The 16,445-nt window shown below is 28.9% G+C and overlaps 2 protein-coding genes across 7 annotated transcripts; both read left to right on the top strand.

Moving 5' to 3' along the window:
• The first annotated feature begins 704 nt into the window (after positions 1–704).
• Positions 705–9,951, top strand: LOC105151949 (2-aminoethanethiol dioxygenase). Of its 6 annotated transcripts, XM_011065937.2 has the most exons (4): positions 820–1,250; positions 1,641–1,812; positions 3,226–3,601; positions 6,046–9,951. In XM_011065937.2, exons 3-4 carry the CDS (start codon positions 3,317–3,319, stop codon positions 6,439–6,441), a joined length of 681 nt encoding a protein of 226 aa, XP_011064239.1. In that variant the 5' UTR covers positions 820–1,250; positions 1,641–1,812; positions 3,226–3,316; the 3' UTR covers positions 6,442–9,951. The 6 variants fall into 6 exon arrangements, with proteins under 6 accessions (XP_011064242.1, XP_011064239.1, XP_087270486.1 ...); XM_011065940.2 differs by lacking the exons at positions 820–1,250; positions 1,641–1,812 and adding an exon at positions 705–813; XM_087414360.1 differs by lacking the exon at positions 1,641–1,812 and having other exon boundaries at positions 820–1,068.
• On the top strand, positions 9,820–16,369 carry Mlc2 (myosin regulatory light chain 2). The gene is made up of 5 exons (XM_011065935.2): positions 9,820–9,950; positions 11,837–12,052; positions 14,523–14,706; positions 14,773–14,845; positions 15,391–16,369. The coding sequence occupies exons 1-5, from the start codon at positions 9,948–9,950 to the stop codon at positions 15,542–15,544; spliced, it is 630 nt and encodes a 209-aa protein (XP_011064237.1). The 5' UTR covers positions 9,820–9,947; the 3' UTR covers positions 15,545–16,369.
• The last annotated feature ends 76 nt before the right edge of the window (positions 16,370–16,445 follow it).

Here is a 16,445-nt window from a genome sequence, read left to right on the forward strand (position 1 = left end):
GAAAGCCTTAAATATAAGGCTTGATTATATATACGAATATAAAAGCTTAAATACAATAGGCAACAGGGAATAACGAGCCATCCAATCAGAGCTTTGGTGTGTAAGTTCGATATTATATCCCACGTTGCCTATTGCTTGTGCCTATTGTGTTTAAGCCTTTCCTTTTATTGTACGAAGCCCCTAAGTGTACATACCGATACATGCGTACTAAAAATTGCAGCCACAAAAAAAGTTCACTGTCGCTATTAGGTATGATTATACTGTATGTAATAATAGGTCTCTTTTTATTGCTGCATGAATCGGTGCAATAAGTTAAGTGAAACAAATGTGTATTTGCTTCACTTCAACTTATTACACTGTGTGAATACCAGTTCAGAAAGTGTAGCAATAAAAAAACAGACCTAATGAAATACAATAAATATACGTTTGTTTCACTTCAACTTATTGCGCCGGTTTAAAGTGCAGCAATAAAAAAACAGACCTATTATATATCTGTTTAGTCTTATATTTTTAAATCTAACGGAATATGCTAATCAAATGCAAAAGTCCATCGAACGCTCACTGAACGGTTGTAGTATTTAATGCACCCATTAAATTTTAACAGGCACGCGAATTTCCATAAACGCCGACCGTCTTTAAAGTTTGCGGCACACGATGCTTGTTTTCCTGCTGGATTAGAATCTTGCCACCTTGTATTGTCTGCTATGCTGGCACTGACAGCACCACAACCAATAAGGTGGCAAGATTCTAATCCAGCTGGCAATCCAGCAGGAAAACAAGCATCGTGGGTCGTCGGCTTTGTATATGTCTATGGTATGTGCACGAAGTGTCTAGGGATATTGCAAGTGCAAAGCACTAATATTTCGTGGCTGTGACAGATTTCTTAACCTAAATAGTTGTCAACTTTGATGATTAATATTTCGGTTCGCGGAGTAGAGCGACACTTTTGCTTTGTTAAATCTTTATTTTTATGCAAAAACGCATCTATTCAGTGTATTTTTATCAAAATTTGAAGTAAATCTTAACATTTACCGTAGCTTTGTTGATTTATCAAAATATAAATTAAGGGTGCGGTCATATAAAATTAAATTGTGGAACGGAATAAAAACGGAAAAGGCAAATGATTAGGAGTTAATTAATCAAATTAATTTTGTTACGTTGTTTCGTAGCTAGGTTTTATATCATGAAAAATATATTTACAAAACTAAATGGAATAACTTTGATAGCATGTTACATAGATTCATCTGTGTGTAAGTATTCATTACAATATATCTACAAAATATTGGATATTTTAACAATTTATATGTGTTTATACATACATACATATATATATATATATATATAGATACGAGACACCGTATATATATATGGTGTCTCGTATCTTTCATTAATATTTCAGAGGTTTTATATATATATATATATATTGTATATTAGAAACAAAGTGTAATTATTGTGATTGGTGCTTAAAGGAGTATCAAGTTATTAAACATTCTTGTTATACAGATGTAGAGAGAGAGATGCCAACTAATTTAATATTTACAGATAACAATAAGTTTTTTATAGCAGATAAAATAAACATTTATAATATAATATTAATAGTAAATTATATAGATCTTTATTAATAAATGTAATTATTGCAGAAAATGAGACATTGGTTGTAATAAAGAACAACTGGATGAAGATTTGATAGCAACGATTAAAAACATATCTGCTCTTTATTTTCATCTACCTTTGAAAAGAAAAAGAAGATTACAGAAAGATGCTTTACGGAGAGAAGTCAGTGTATGTTTGAAATGTACAATCTATATAGAGGTAATTATTTAGAATTACTACTTTACCTCTGATTTTAATGAAATTAGGCTCATTCGATGCATTTTCATTCAAAACGAAAGAATCTGACAGAAAAACGTGGCGGTCGGCCTCGTAAACCGAGATATCTATACAATTTGCTACTATATTATAAATATTTATTTTACCTGCTATAAAATCTGCGATAAAAACATTTTTTTCGTTATCTATTTAATATTAAATTAGCAATTATGTATTTACAAAACAAGAATGTTTTTGTGTGTATGTGTGTAATTTAATATTTTTTAAATCACCAACTGCAATAACTACACTTTAGTTGTTTCTAATAAAAAATACATGTATAAATAACTATTAAAATATCTATAATAATATTTTATAGATATAGTGTAATGAATATTTTACCATACAGACGGATTCATGCAACATGCCGAGGTTATTCTGTTTTGTTCTGTAAATATTTCTCATCATGTGAAACTGAACTACAAAATAATGTAACGGAATTGTTCTGATTGGTGTCTATCATTTGCCTTTTCCGTCCCGTTTCGCTATTTCTAACTCTATGTGATCATATTCTAACTCACAGACAGACATTAATACAAACTACTTTTTCTTTGTTTATGCTTTAGCAAATATACATAAAGTAAAAATCTTACTGCTGCGAATATGGACTTAATATTTTTCTTGCATTATTTCTTGATAACACATTATTAAGAATTCTAGAATATAAAAAAGAATATATTATCTCTGTATATACCCAGATAGCAAGTTGCCTGCAGGTTGCTATTAATTTGCTGCTTTGCTTAAATTGCCTCCAATATTTAAGAAAGCGGCTTCCGATTTTGCCTATTAGATTGCCGACTTTTATTGCCACTAACTCTTGTAAGTAACTCGATAGCAGCACTCTTATAAATCGATGAAACAGTTTCCGCTTAAAATCTTACTCTCATAAGTTACCAGTAATCTGGTGGCATTTTTGAACGAGCTTCATCAAACTGTCCGAACATGAATAAAATCGAAGTCTTCGGTTAGCGTAACAAGCATGATGCTACAAATGCTTCGAAGCATTTTTTGATTGGTCAATTAATAAAATTCTTTCTTCTGATTGGTCAATCAAAAGCTTCAAAACATTTGTAGCGCCAAGCGGACCGCACTCTAAGCGCTCAGTAAGAGATTATCGTTCTGAATGCATCCATTATTGCAAGAGAAATTGTTGAAGAGAAACTTGTGCTAAGCACTTATTTCTTTTTTTATGCCAAGGAACGTTTTGTTATCTGGGTAGTAAGTTACTAAAAAATAAAAAAGTTTTATGTTAATACTTTTTAAAATGTTTTATGACATATTATTTTTTCTAAAGTCTTTGAAGGAACATTGAATATTCAAACAGTTTTTCCTTATCATAAATAAAATCTTTTCCAGGTATACGATTGAACATAAATACTTTATAATCGCTTGTCAATCCAGATGATTAAAAGTTCAAGAAAGAAGTGGCATACTAACATATTTGATTATGGCATCGGCAATCGAAATTTTGGGAAAACAAGCAATGAAAACATTTTGTGATCGTCGGTTTTGTCAAAAAAACTTAGACAAATTATTGAATCTATTAAATAAGATAACAGCCGAGGATGTAAAACTCGATAAAAATATTCTTGATTACGTCAGTAGACAGCCGGCACCTATGTGTGTGATGGATATATTCGAGAACAAGGACATAACAATTGCGATTTTCATATTAAAACATGGAGTCAAGATGCCTATGCATGATCATCCTGAAATGCATGGTTTGTTAAAGGTAAACATGCTTATAGTACATTATTGTTTGTATAAGCATTATTGTACAATGTAGAAATAGAAATCAATAGTACAATATATATAGAAATCAATAGTAATACAAAAATTATTCCAAAATTAAAGAACATTAGTTTAAGAGTTTTTATAGGAGATATTAGGTGTTGGAATTAATTCGTAGCGTTTTACAAGTGATGGGAAGTACTTTCATTAATGTATTTTTTAATGCTCATGTGAAATAAATAACATTCTTTCATTAAAAAACGCTACGAATTAATTCCAACACCTAATATAATAAAAAAATTCGAATAAAGGTATGACTATAAATGCTTTCTTACAAGATAATAAAATTGATAAAAAGATCAGACAACGAGCAATTAATTATATCTAGGATTAAAATTAGTTCATTAAAACGTTAAGAAGGGATTAACATTGTGTATGTGTGTTTGTGTGTGTGTATGTGTGATTATTCCTTAATATGCAATGTATGGAATGTTTCGACTATATTCTTCTTCATCCAAATTATAATACAATAAATTATAAATTAAAAGTTTCAAAACAAATTGTATATATAAAATTCTTAATAATTAAAGCGTTGGAAAGATTTGATATTAAAGTATAAATAAAGATAAAAATCGATCATAAGATTACATAGTAAGTTGAACACACATTAATTAAAATTAAAAATCACTAAATAATTTTTTTATACTGAGGTTATACTGAGGTTCGAAAATAAAAACTATTTCTTCATTGGGTGAGAAAGAGTAGAATCAAGGAATTAAAATTCATAAAAAAAAGTCATCAAAAGTACATATAGTCTCGAGTTGTAAATTTAAAAAATGAAATTGTGTCAAAACATTCAAAAGGATCTTATAAAATAGATAAATTAAGGTGAATATTAAACTTACTAGTATCGTGACCCTTAATCAAACAATAAATATATATTCAAGAGTATTATAAGAGATAAAACTTTGTGCCCTAATGAACTTTAACGGATAAATGAGAAAGCGTTTCGAGCAACTTGTACATATATTAACTATAGAAATTATAAATTTAAATCATAAAAAATTGAAATTAAAACTATTATTGAGAAATCGATTTAAGTAAATAAATGTAAGAATCATTTAAGTATCGCTCAGTATCTTTCTACAGATTTATATTCATTTAACTGTATTTTAATGTTTTTTTTTTAATGGAGAGATTAAAGTTCAAAGTATGCTCAAAGATCACAAAGTGTTTCGACAAATCTATTTTGATATTATTAATATGCTCTGTAATTCTCGTACTTAGTTATCTTTTCATTTAGTTTCATTTTTTTCTTACGGCCAACATAAGACACATTACAATTGATCTTATAGACCACGTTGCATTTAGATTGAACTTCTGTTATACATTTTTGTATATACTTTTATGTCTATATTTTTATGAACTTATTGATTCAAACATTGTAGCTTACCTTAAACAAAGATTTGTTCACCCATTTTACAACAGTATATTATGTATAAACGGAAGTATAAAATATTTTTTGTGATTAGAATTTACTACTAAATTTTACTACTAGATAGGTTTTTTTTAAAACTATTATAATTTAAAAACTACTTCTCTAAAAATTAATTTTAATGGATGGTAATTTTCCAAAAGCAATTTGATAAATATTCAAAGTTCTCCTGAAAGACAGGATGAGACAATAAAATCACTCTATGAACAAGATTGTATATTCCAATCTTATAACCTAACGAATGGAAAAAATGATAAACTTCTTCGCGAAAAGATCTTTTACCAATTTACAAATATTGTATTATCCTTAAAGAGACCTAAAAAGCTCAAGTTATAGTTGTTGTCTATAGTAGTTGTTTTCTTTTAAATATGAATATTATAGATGATTATTGAAACTGTTGACAAATTTACAAAAAAACGTTTACAATATTTTGAATTTGATCGCAGTTAAAATAATCTCGTCAACATACATAAAGAATAGTTATGCAGTATAAATTTACAAAAGGACACCAAAGATGATGATTCACCATTTAGATGATTCTTACATTTGTTTATTTACATCAATTTTTCAATAACAATTTTTAATCTTGATGTTTTATGATTCATACTTATAATTTCTGTAATTAATATACACATTATTCGGAACGCTGTCTCATTTGTCGTTAACGTTCGTTATGACACCAAATTTTATCCTAATATTTGGACATATATATTTTGTCGTTTAATTAAAGATCACGATTTTATTAAGATTAATATTCGTCTTACATCTATACTATAAAGCTTGATCTATATTTTACATCTTACTAATTGGTAAATTGATATTTTCTATAAGGCGCATGATTTCATTCTCGTTTTCTAAAAATTATAAATTTTGGACAAAACACATTTTGAAAGTCTGCTCCTCATACGACAATAACATATACGAATTATAATACAGATATTATAATATAGGTGATCAGTGGTATGGTAGAATTAAGCAGCTACAGTTTGAAGACAAAGAGTAATCATGTGATTAAAGCCAAGGAAGAGATTGCAGCAGTTAAGCATCGACCTATCTGTCTTCATAGCAATTCGCCTGCTTGCATTTTTACACCAACAGAAAAAAATCTTCATGAAATTTCATGCGTGGAAGGTCCTGCAGCTTTCCTAGACATACTCAGTCCACCATACGACGTCGATGAGTTTGGCAAAGGAACAAGACCGTGTACATTCTTCAAGACAGTCAAGTCTAAATTATATACAGAATCGATAGATATAATCGAAGAAGTGCAATTATCAGTTGTAGAGAATCTGCCAGACTTTTACTCTACGAGTCTAGACTATATGGGACCTCCCTTACGAAATTAAATGTAATTTTAAGATATTTTTTACATCCCAATTTGTGTGTGAATTTTGTATTTACAATGCATAATCATATAATATATAGATTTTCACATAATCTTTATGACATAAATGTATTCAAGATTTAAGTTTTTTATATATTGGCAGATACAATTAAACGTCCATATTGTGAACTCGTGAAGATTATTGACTTAATTTAGTCCCAATTTTTAGGTCAATTCTAATCAATATGTCATCATTAGATGTTGAGTAGATATAATATATAATATAAATATAATATATAGCAAATTTGGACATTTGTACTTACTAAAGATTACTATACGTTTATTAAGAAAAAATTCGATATAAATATTTTTAAAATAAATATAATATAGTATAGTGAAATAATAAAATATATCAATGTTGGTAATCACATTTTTAGGGGAATGCATATTGGATTTTTGATCAATTAGTGCATTTATTTTATGATTTGTATTTCAATATTTTCATGTATAGTAATTTTTAGAGAAAACTGAAATATATATAGAAAACTAGAATATATATACAATTAATACCTGTTGAATTCACTAAATAGATTGAGTGAGTTTTATGTTGACAATGCTTTAGTGAGTAAACTAAATAAATAAAGAAGAAAAATATAACCGTTATATCTCTTTTTCTTTCATTTACATATAGTCATATCTTGGGCAATTGTGCTTATATAATAAAGATTATTGAAGCTTTTGTTTTTATTAAAAAGAGTTCAATAATGTTTATTTTTTCCCTTTCTACATATTATTATTAAGGTCTTGTGCTTTATGCTTAAGTTGTTTGTATTATGTCTATCTTAAAGAACATTATGATATACAATTATATTAAAATGTAGCATTTCGAAAATATTTTGTAAAACTGGAAACACGTTATTGCAATGTCCAATTTTAAAGTGCCCAATTTATGATGTCTTTGAAATACTGTTTTAAGATGTTTTTACAATATCTATTGTATTTTGAGATTACTTTTCAATAATCTCATAACAAAATAATAAATGAATGAGAAACGCATTAAGAGGATCCTAAAGCCGTCTCTATTACTGACTAAACCATATAATTTTTTGTATAACAATTACTTTTTTTTCTTATACAGTTTCGAAAATTCTTTACCAGAATTGAAGTATACGCATTAATACGTATCTGTGAGATAGAATTCATGCTGAAAACGATACAAAATTTCGAAATTGAGATCTTTACTTTTTTATTCTGACATGACGTTTTACAGCTGTCACGTCGTGACATTTGGTTCACATAAAAGCTATGCAATCTGTTTTACGAAATAATAGTCCACCGACTATAGTAATTTAAGAAGAAACAATGTGAGTTCATCACCTAAATACGACAAATGCCACGGTCAAAGACATTGCACTATTAATTATTACGTATTGTACGCATATTCTTCTAAATGAATTTATCTCAGAAATATGATTGCGTGCCGTTACCATTGGACTTTTCAACGTATTATAATTTCATCTGAAATATTATAATCCTTCAAATTTAATTATATACACCTTAAAAATCTATGACGAAAAATATTACCTCGGCCGGGAGTTGAACCCGGATCTATAAATAAATTAGTATTAGATAAATTTATAAGATAAATTCATAATGTTACACTTGGGCAAGGAGAATCATGCACGATGTACTTGCACACATGATGTAAGAATCAAATTACTCTCCCAACAATTTACTCTCCTCGGGAATGGTATACCTTGTCTTCTTACATCATGTTTGCACATGCCTCACGTCCGCGAAATGCTCTCTGAACGAAAACACACAAATTTACTAAATGTGTGATTTATTTTATCATGTCAAAGTTCAAAATAAAATCAAAGAATAAGAGCAACTCGTTTGGACAGGAATTCTCTCTTCCGATCGATGATGGATCAGACGGATGGATCAGTTCACAAGCCCGCGATGCTATCGACACGTGGAACGATGCAGTATCCGCAAAAGTAAAATAAATTTATTTAGAAGAATATACGTACATGTATTAATTCAATATCTAACTTTGATCGTCAAGTGATGCTTCTCGTATTTAGATGATATTCACATAAACGGAATTCTTCTTTCCAATCTTATTAACGTCGAGTTCTAGAATTGGACTTAGATGTAATAAAACATCATTGTTACATGACAGTTTATGTGTGCATGAGATATTGATGTAATGATTAATGATACGTAAATCATTTGTATGGCCTACTTACACTAATTGTCTTTAGGATCCCCTTAACAAGAAGAAAACTGCTTAAAAGAACTAGAGTTGTTTAATAAATGAATATATTAGTAACTTAATATTTTCAATCATCGAGTTTTATTATGTATATTCATACGCACGTGCACGCGTGCATAATTATTAATTATTATTATGTATTAAAAATATATAATTAAAGAAGTGTTAAGTGTGTATATATATATATTTTTTTTAAATAATAGTAAAAAAAATATTTTTAAGAGATATTTTTTTTAAGAAAACCTACATATATAATGTTAAAAGTTTTTAAATATTAAAAAAACATTTTTTAAGGCTAATTTCATTTTGTTTTTTTATAAAAGTAACACAACAATATCATTTCTTTCAATATCTGCAAGTAACACGGTCTATAATATATTAAGGCAGTAGGTCAAATTTGCCCGGCTTACCGCCAAATGTTCTTCGTCACTAGAACGTGCATTCTCTGGGCGATCTTATTTCGCGCGTTTGCATTTGGCGATAGGCCGGGTGAATTTGGCTATTTTCATAAATTAATATCTCGTTAATCATTGCGAAAATTGCAAAATGGTAGAGGACTTTTCGACTCAGTTTAGTCCGTTCTATCTACATGACAGCGTTTTGCCAAAAATTGCAGGACATTACACCCTGTATACATATGTAACATCGTATATATTTGCAAAAACATATATGCATTCTTGAATACATCAGACAGTTAGTCATTTATAATGCCCACGTGTTTGAGACATCCTGCTTTAAACCGAAAACTCAATTAATAATAATACGTGTAGTAATATCGTGGACTGGATTTATGAAAAATCGTCATTAATAAATTAAATAGATATAATAATAAAATAAATAAATTTTTTATTCTGTTTCATAGTGTTATGTAAAGAAAAAATCGTTTCGATGATTATACTTGTTCCAAGTATAATTATTTATGAGCGCTTGAGACTCATATCGGTCAGGAAATCGGTATCCTAGCGCTGAGATGTCGTCTCCGTTGGTACGAGAACCGTCAGAGTTTTAACTCCCTGGCGAACTGTTTTATTTGAAACGTCGAAAGGGTCGCTATTTTGAGGCGACTCGCACTAAATATGGTCAGATAGACGCTATACCCGGGGCAGAATACTTCGACTTGAACAACCTGCGGCTCGCTGGTGGGGGAGATCCGCAGAAGTTACTTAGACAAGTTCGGCTCTTTGATTCGGACAGTTGGTACATCGTGACCATCTCGTATTGTCCATCTCTTAGAAATCGATCTATAGATAATGGTAAGTACGAGAAATGTGCCTTGTCAACGCCGTCTATGGACTGTTTGAGAATCGCGCAATGATCTACCGAATCGAAAGGAATACGAAGGACCAAGTTTATATCTATGTGATCGATATGCAGAAATTCAAACTGCGAATATAAGTGCATTCAACAAAGATGGATTACGCGCTGTACCGGAACCGATATATGCTAAGTGATTAGCTGCCATTGACATTATATATTCGTGACAATAAAGTGCAGCATCAGTGATCTTCGTAAGATTTTTTCAAGCCGCTCGAAAGTCTGATATTGCTAGTTTCATCATGAACTGTAAATGAATATGCAAAATCATCACTTCTTCTCTGAAATTTTAAAATTAAACATATTTACACACATAACAAACAAGTATATACTTTCACCACAACTCTATAATAATAAGTCACTATGGAATTGCAAATACAATATCATTTTCTCATTCAGTTGAAGTATCTTTTCTCTTTAATGTACACGATAGATTTAAAATTAAATAAAAATGAAAATAAACACATTACACTTATTACACAAACATATAAAATTTTTATAGAGCAAAATGATGGAAAAAATGGAACTTTTATTTCATATAGAAGATATTTATTTTGCTAGTAAAATAAAAAATATATATTCCCGATAGTAATACAGTTTTATTTTTCTAATTATAACAGTAAAAATAATTATATAAGAATGGTAATACGAGAGGCAGTGTGATAACTGAATGCTCACTCTATATACGTCTTGGCAGCTTCACAATGCTATTCTATTCTTAGCACCGGCAGCGCCCCATAAATTTTCTCGCGCGATAATTGGACTAGGCTTCTCAATTTCATTTACAGAGTTCATTTCCAATAAACATAATTATGCATATATTAACAAAATAAATTTTATATTTTAGTTCAATTTATTCCTTTTTATTCTTAATAAAGAAATCGAAATAAATTTTTTTATTTTTTCTCTGAGTCTGTTTTTTAAGATAAATAAAAACAATTTATATTTTAAAATATATTATATTTCTAATCCGGTGTAATAATCAAGCGTAATATTTTTTAATTAAATTTCTTTTCTTTATTTAGTCATTTGTATACGTCATCTATTAATTAATACCTATTTGATAAGGATTGATTAAATTTAATATATATTTAAAAAATGATTTTTTCTACTTGTATCATTTTTAACAAATGTTTTTTACCTTTTTTTATAAAAACATAAATTATATAAAATCATAAATTATTTAAGTTAAAGTCGAATCATTTTTAATGAAAAATTTCTAAAATTATTTAAAACAAAAAATGGTATGTATCCTAAATGTAAAAAAAATATATTTTTAAAACTAAATGTTCTCTGTCTAGATATTTAAGCATTTAAAAAAAAATATATATTCGATATTTAAAAAATTAAAATCATGATGTAAGAATACAATATGTTTTATTGCATATAATGGCAGTGAAATTTAATTTTGAGACCTTATTAGTAGCAGATTTCTAATAGCGGTTCTGTATTGACTTATAACATTTTTGACTAATGTCTGATTGGTTGCATTCACGGGAATGAAACATCTGGTATTCTTATATCGTTTTTAAAATTTTTAATTGTTTTAAAATAAAAAAAAAAGATTCTTTAGGCATAAAGTTTGTAATTTTGAATTATATTTGAAACAAACGTTTACAAATTATTTGGAAACTTTTTAAGAAAGAATCCTTATCATTAATCACAGTGATTATTTTTTTATTAATAATAATAATTAGATTATTTTAGATATTTAAAATAAAACTATTACATGTATCTCTTGTGATCTCAGTTTTTTCTAACAATAGTAAAAAATAGTAAAAAGTACTTAAAACATATTACAAAATATTGCGGTATTTCATTCTAGGCGGATAAAGAGAAGAAGAAGAAGACTAAGAAGAAGGAAGAGGCGCCAGCACCCGAGCCCGAGCCAGCGCCAGAAGAAAAAGCACCAACTCCAACAGGTACACCAAAAGATTCTGGTTCTGCTAGAGCAAGCAGCCGTGGCAGTCGCAAGGCTAAACGCAGCGGATCCAGTGTATTTTCCATGTTCTCTCAGAAACAAGTAGCTGAATTTAAGGAGGTATGATTCATTTAAGATATAATTTTACACACAATTCTAATTCTACTTCAAATTCGTCTCTATTTTGGATCTTTCTACTCTGGCACTGCTATCCTTGGATATCTGTATTCCTCCTTAAAGTTAAGGATTAAGGAATCTACTATAACAGAATAGAGGAAATCTTCAATATATTAGTCTTGCGGACTTAAAAAACATCACTCGATTAAGCTAATAATTAAGAAGATCCTGCTCTAAAGGGTAAAAAAAGTCAATTTTTTTTTTTCATAAATCGATAATACAACGATAATTCTCTTCGAGAATATGTCCCTAAAATTTTAAAGCGAAATTCAAAGCCCTTCGATAGTAATAATTATAAATTAAGTGCTTGTATATATGGGTGCACGGCACGCAAATATAATAAATAATTAGAACAATTTTTTTTATTATTAGGTGTTGGAATTAATTCGTAGCGTTTTTTAATGAAAGAATGTTATTTATTTCACATGAGCATTAAAAAATACATTAATGAAAGTACTTCCCATCACTTGTAAAACGCTACGAATTAATTCCAACACCTAATATTAAGTTTTAAAATACTCTTAAAGCCATTCAATTTTCATTCTGAAAAATTTTTTCTATTTCTTGTAGTTTCGATGATATTTGCTTCAAAAGAAAAAAAAAAGATTTTTTTCGAGAGAGTGTTTCACTCCCTAAATCTCGAAATAAACACAAAAAATATAGGTTTAATATTTTTTCATGTTCTCAACATATCCAAAAATCTCATTAAAATCGGTGAGGGTTGGTTTCCTTGTTAGTAGCACGAAAGAGATTCTAGTAGCTCGTAGAATGGCTCAAAATGAATTCTATGAGGAAGCTGAAGAATTATTATATGTTATATCCCTGGAATATAACAGATTAGCCTCCGAGCATCGTAAGAACTCAAGAACTAAATCGAAAACTTTAAACGCGTTTTTTTCGAAATCTGTTTTTTTTTTGCATTTTCTTCAAGTTTGTGTTCAAAACGATTGAAAAAAAGTATTTGACCAATCGACTTTTTATAGGGCTCGTCAGTTAGTTAATAATCATCCTCGATGAACTTAAAAATTAAATAAAAATAAACATCAACAATTTTCTTTTGCATAAAGAAACGGTTGCTACCTAATCATAACTATAATTTTTTTAAAAATCGCACAAAATTTTAATTTATATATATTTTTTTAAATTTTTTAGATTCATTTAGGATGAAAAACTGTAACAATTAAAAATATTTCTTAATTTTTTGTTTCCGACAAAAATTACGCTAGAACATACATAAAATCATAACGTCATGAAGAGATACCAAACTAAATGTTTATATTTTTATTATTTAGAATTTTTTTTCGCATTTGTACGCTACAATAATTATATTAAAACTATAACAAAAAGTTTTAAAATAATAATAAATAAATATTAGTTTTCTTTTTAAAAAAAAATTACGAAAAATCATCATTTTTTTCGGTCTCTTAAAGCAGGAGACCTCCATAATAAGAATAAAGAGTCAAGCAAGATCTTAATGATATATTATTAAACAACAAACAAAGTTTATTAGAATATACGATCCTAATTAGGTCATTCTCAATCACCACAAATTAGTAAATTATCTTTTTTATAAAAAGGTAAAAAAGGCACTAAGTGTAAAACGCGCGCCTTTTAAATAAATAAGTTTGGAATAGAAAGTCATTTTTTTCTTCGAGAGCACACATACAGGCGCATACATTAAGCGACTTTTTATTACCTTTTTGTAAAAAGGATAATTTTATGGTGATATCATGCATTTTGTATTGTTAATCAGCATCAAGTTTTTTTACTGTAAAAATTTATTTGAAATAAATTTTTTCAGCTTTTATACTTTTACTTTTTTAATTCTTTGTAATTAAATTTTACTGAATTGGAATAGAAAAATATAGATCACTTGGGTTGGAATAGGAAAATCTTTAAATGAGTTAATAGTTCGGATAGTTTGAAGAATTGTGCATTTGGCTACTTACGTTTAATTCTACTTTAAGACATCTATTGACGAGACAATACATACATTACAATAACGATTTAATGATGTTTTCTTTCTTTGAAATTTATTGTTTTAATGTAATCAGAGCAATGATAATTAGTTAATACTAGTTGAATTTAAAATTGTTAACATTGAGAATGACCCGATTAAAATTGAAACCAGTGTTCTAATAAACTTTCTGTTTGTTTATTAATATAGCATCAAGTTCTTGCTTGACTTGTAGTCGACGACCCTATTCTTGTTATAATTTTTAAAAAATTATTTGACTCTTTCCTATATAATTTTTGATAATTAATATTTAGAATAGATTTCTCATTTCTTAACTCTTATTTAACAAATGTATAATGGAAGGTCAGAATTTCAGTTTGAAGAAATATAAAAATATTAAATATTACATGTTCATATTATTGTATTCATATTTTAAATGTTCTGTTGTATTCACAGGCATTTCAACTAATGGATGCGGATAAGGATGGTATTATTGGTAAGAATGATCTTCGAGCAGCTTTCGATTCTGTCGGTCGATTAGCAACTGATAAGGAGCTTGAGGAAATGCTTAACGAAGCTGCTGCGCCTATCAACTTCACTCAACTGATAAATTTATTCGCCGTTCGTATGTCAGGATCAGGTAAGTACAATTTATTAATTGAAGAAACAAAAACGCTTTAAAACTGAATAATTCTTGTTTTGTTAGGTGCTGATGATGACGATGTTGTAATCAATGCCTTTAAGACATTCGATGAGAATGGCAAAATCGACGGCGAAAGGTACACACCCACACCCACACCCACACCCACGCCCACACACACCCCCACACCCACACACACACACACACACATATATTATATTGAGAATTACTTTAGAAGTTATCATATAAGTACTTCTTACAGAAACTGATATGTCAAAAAATTTGATATGTTAATCTAATCTTTAGAACTAGAAAAAGACGAAGAATAAGTAGAATCGAGATTAAAGTTAATCTACATTGGTGGAAACGGGCATAAGTGTCTCCACAAATAAAAATCTAGAAGATTTAGATTGTGGGGATTAAACATGATACTTGAACATTTTAAGATATTTTTTTAAGATATGTCGGTATAAACAGTGGATTGCAGACATATTCATATGAACTTTTTCATGTTAGTGTGGGGACCTCGGCCCTAAAGTTTGTTACCTTATTTTAATTACATGTTGTGTGTGTGCGCGCGCGTGTGTGTGTAGAGCCTGGATTAAAGTCCTGAAATGGCATCAATCGTAGCGTTTTGAGATGGATTTATATGTATATAAGATGATTTTTACGTCTGTTATATAGGTTAAGGCACGCTTTAGTGACGTGGGGCGATAAATTCACACCAAAGGAGGTGAATGACGCATTTGATCAAATGTACATCGATGATAAAGGCTTCATTGATACTCCGAGCTTAATTGCCATGTTGACCGGCACGGGCGAAGAAGAAGAAGAATAAGATCTAAAATTGTATCATCAAGAAAAGAATGTCCCTCAATTGAAGTCTCATATTAATGTTATATTCATACAAAATTTGCCTCAAAAGAGAACAGATATTTTATATGCAATTCTTTCTCTTTCCTGTTTTCTCTCTTTCCTCCTAACTTTTTCCTTTTCTCATACTCTTTTACTCAGTGACAAAAATATGACAGTATGCAACTACTATATTACTTAATCTAAACTACTACTACTTCTCATTTTCTTTCTGTTTCTCTCTCTTTTTTGCATCTCTTCGTCATTCTTTCATTGCCTTTTTTGCTATTTTTCGCCTTCCTCTAATATTTTTTTTCTCTTTTTTGGTCTATATCTATTTCTTTTCTCTTCCTATGAATCTTTTTCTATCTTTTCTTAGTTATCTCTCTTTATCATTTGATCTATCTCATTTCGTTTTCTATTCTCTCTCTTTCTCTCTCTTTCTCTACCTGTCTTCATCTTTTTGCTCTAGAGAACACTGCTGATTCCAGAAGGGACGACGAATCTGAGAAAAACAAATTTCAACATAATTCACAAGTGTACAAAAGATAAATGTTTGTCGATAAATAAAGCTTCGTCTTGCCCTCTTCTCGTTCATATATAATAAAGATATTAATTCTTTATTTTAATAAAAGTAATAAATTCTGTAAAAATGGAACTCTCTGTATAGTCTTAAGCTACTATTCCGTCAGTAGAATCGGTTTATTAGTCTTTTAATTTATGAGATGAATTGAACATACTTTCGCTATCTCAGAAAATCTAAACAGTTTGAGTCTATCAACAAAAATATATTATCATACGTATAATCGCAGCTTTCATTTTTTTTTGTATAAATATACCTCACATTAAAATCTTTGAACAAAACAATATCCAGAAAATTATCCATT

Source organism: Acromyrmex echinatior, chromosome 16 (assembly GCF_024713525.1).
Source record: "Acromyrmex echinatior isolate Ae372 chromosome 16, ASM2471352v2, whole genome shotgun sequence".
Lineage (NCBI taxonomy): Eukaryota > Metazoa > Arthropoda > Insecta > Hymenoptera > Formicidae > Acromyrmex > Acromyrmex echinatior.

What these genes read in the sequence shown, in the direction of transcription:
- LOC105151949 (XM_011065940.2), top strand. Translation starts at nt 3,317, where the DNA reads ATGGCATCGGCAATCGAAATTTTGGGAAAACAAGCAATGAAAACATTT. An exon ending in AAATGCATGGTTTGTTAAAG is followed by an intron (nt 3,602 to 6,045) that starts GTAAACATGCTT and finishes ATTATAATATAG; the next exon opens with GTGATCAGTGGTATGGTAGA.
- Mlc2 (XM_011065935.2), top strand. An exon ending in CGTTCGTATGTCAGGATCAG is followed by an intron (nt 14,707 to 14,772) that starts GTAAGTACAATT and finishes TTGTTTTGTTAG; the next exon opens with GTGCTGATGATGACGATGTT. An exon ending in GGCAAAATCGACGGCGAAAG is followed by an intron (nt 14,846 to 15,390) that starts GTACACACCCAC and finishes TCTGTTATATAG; the next exon opens with GTTAAGGCACGCTTTAGTGA.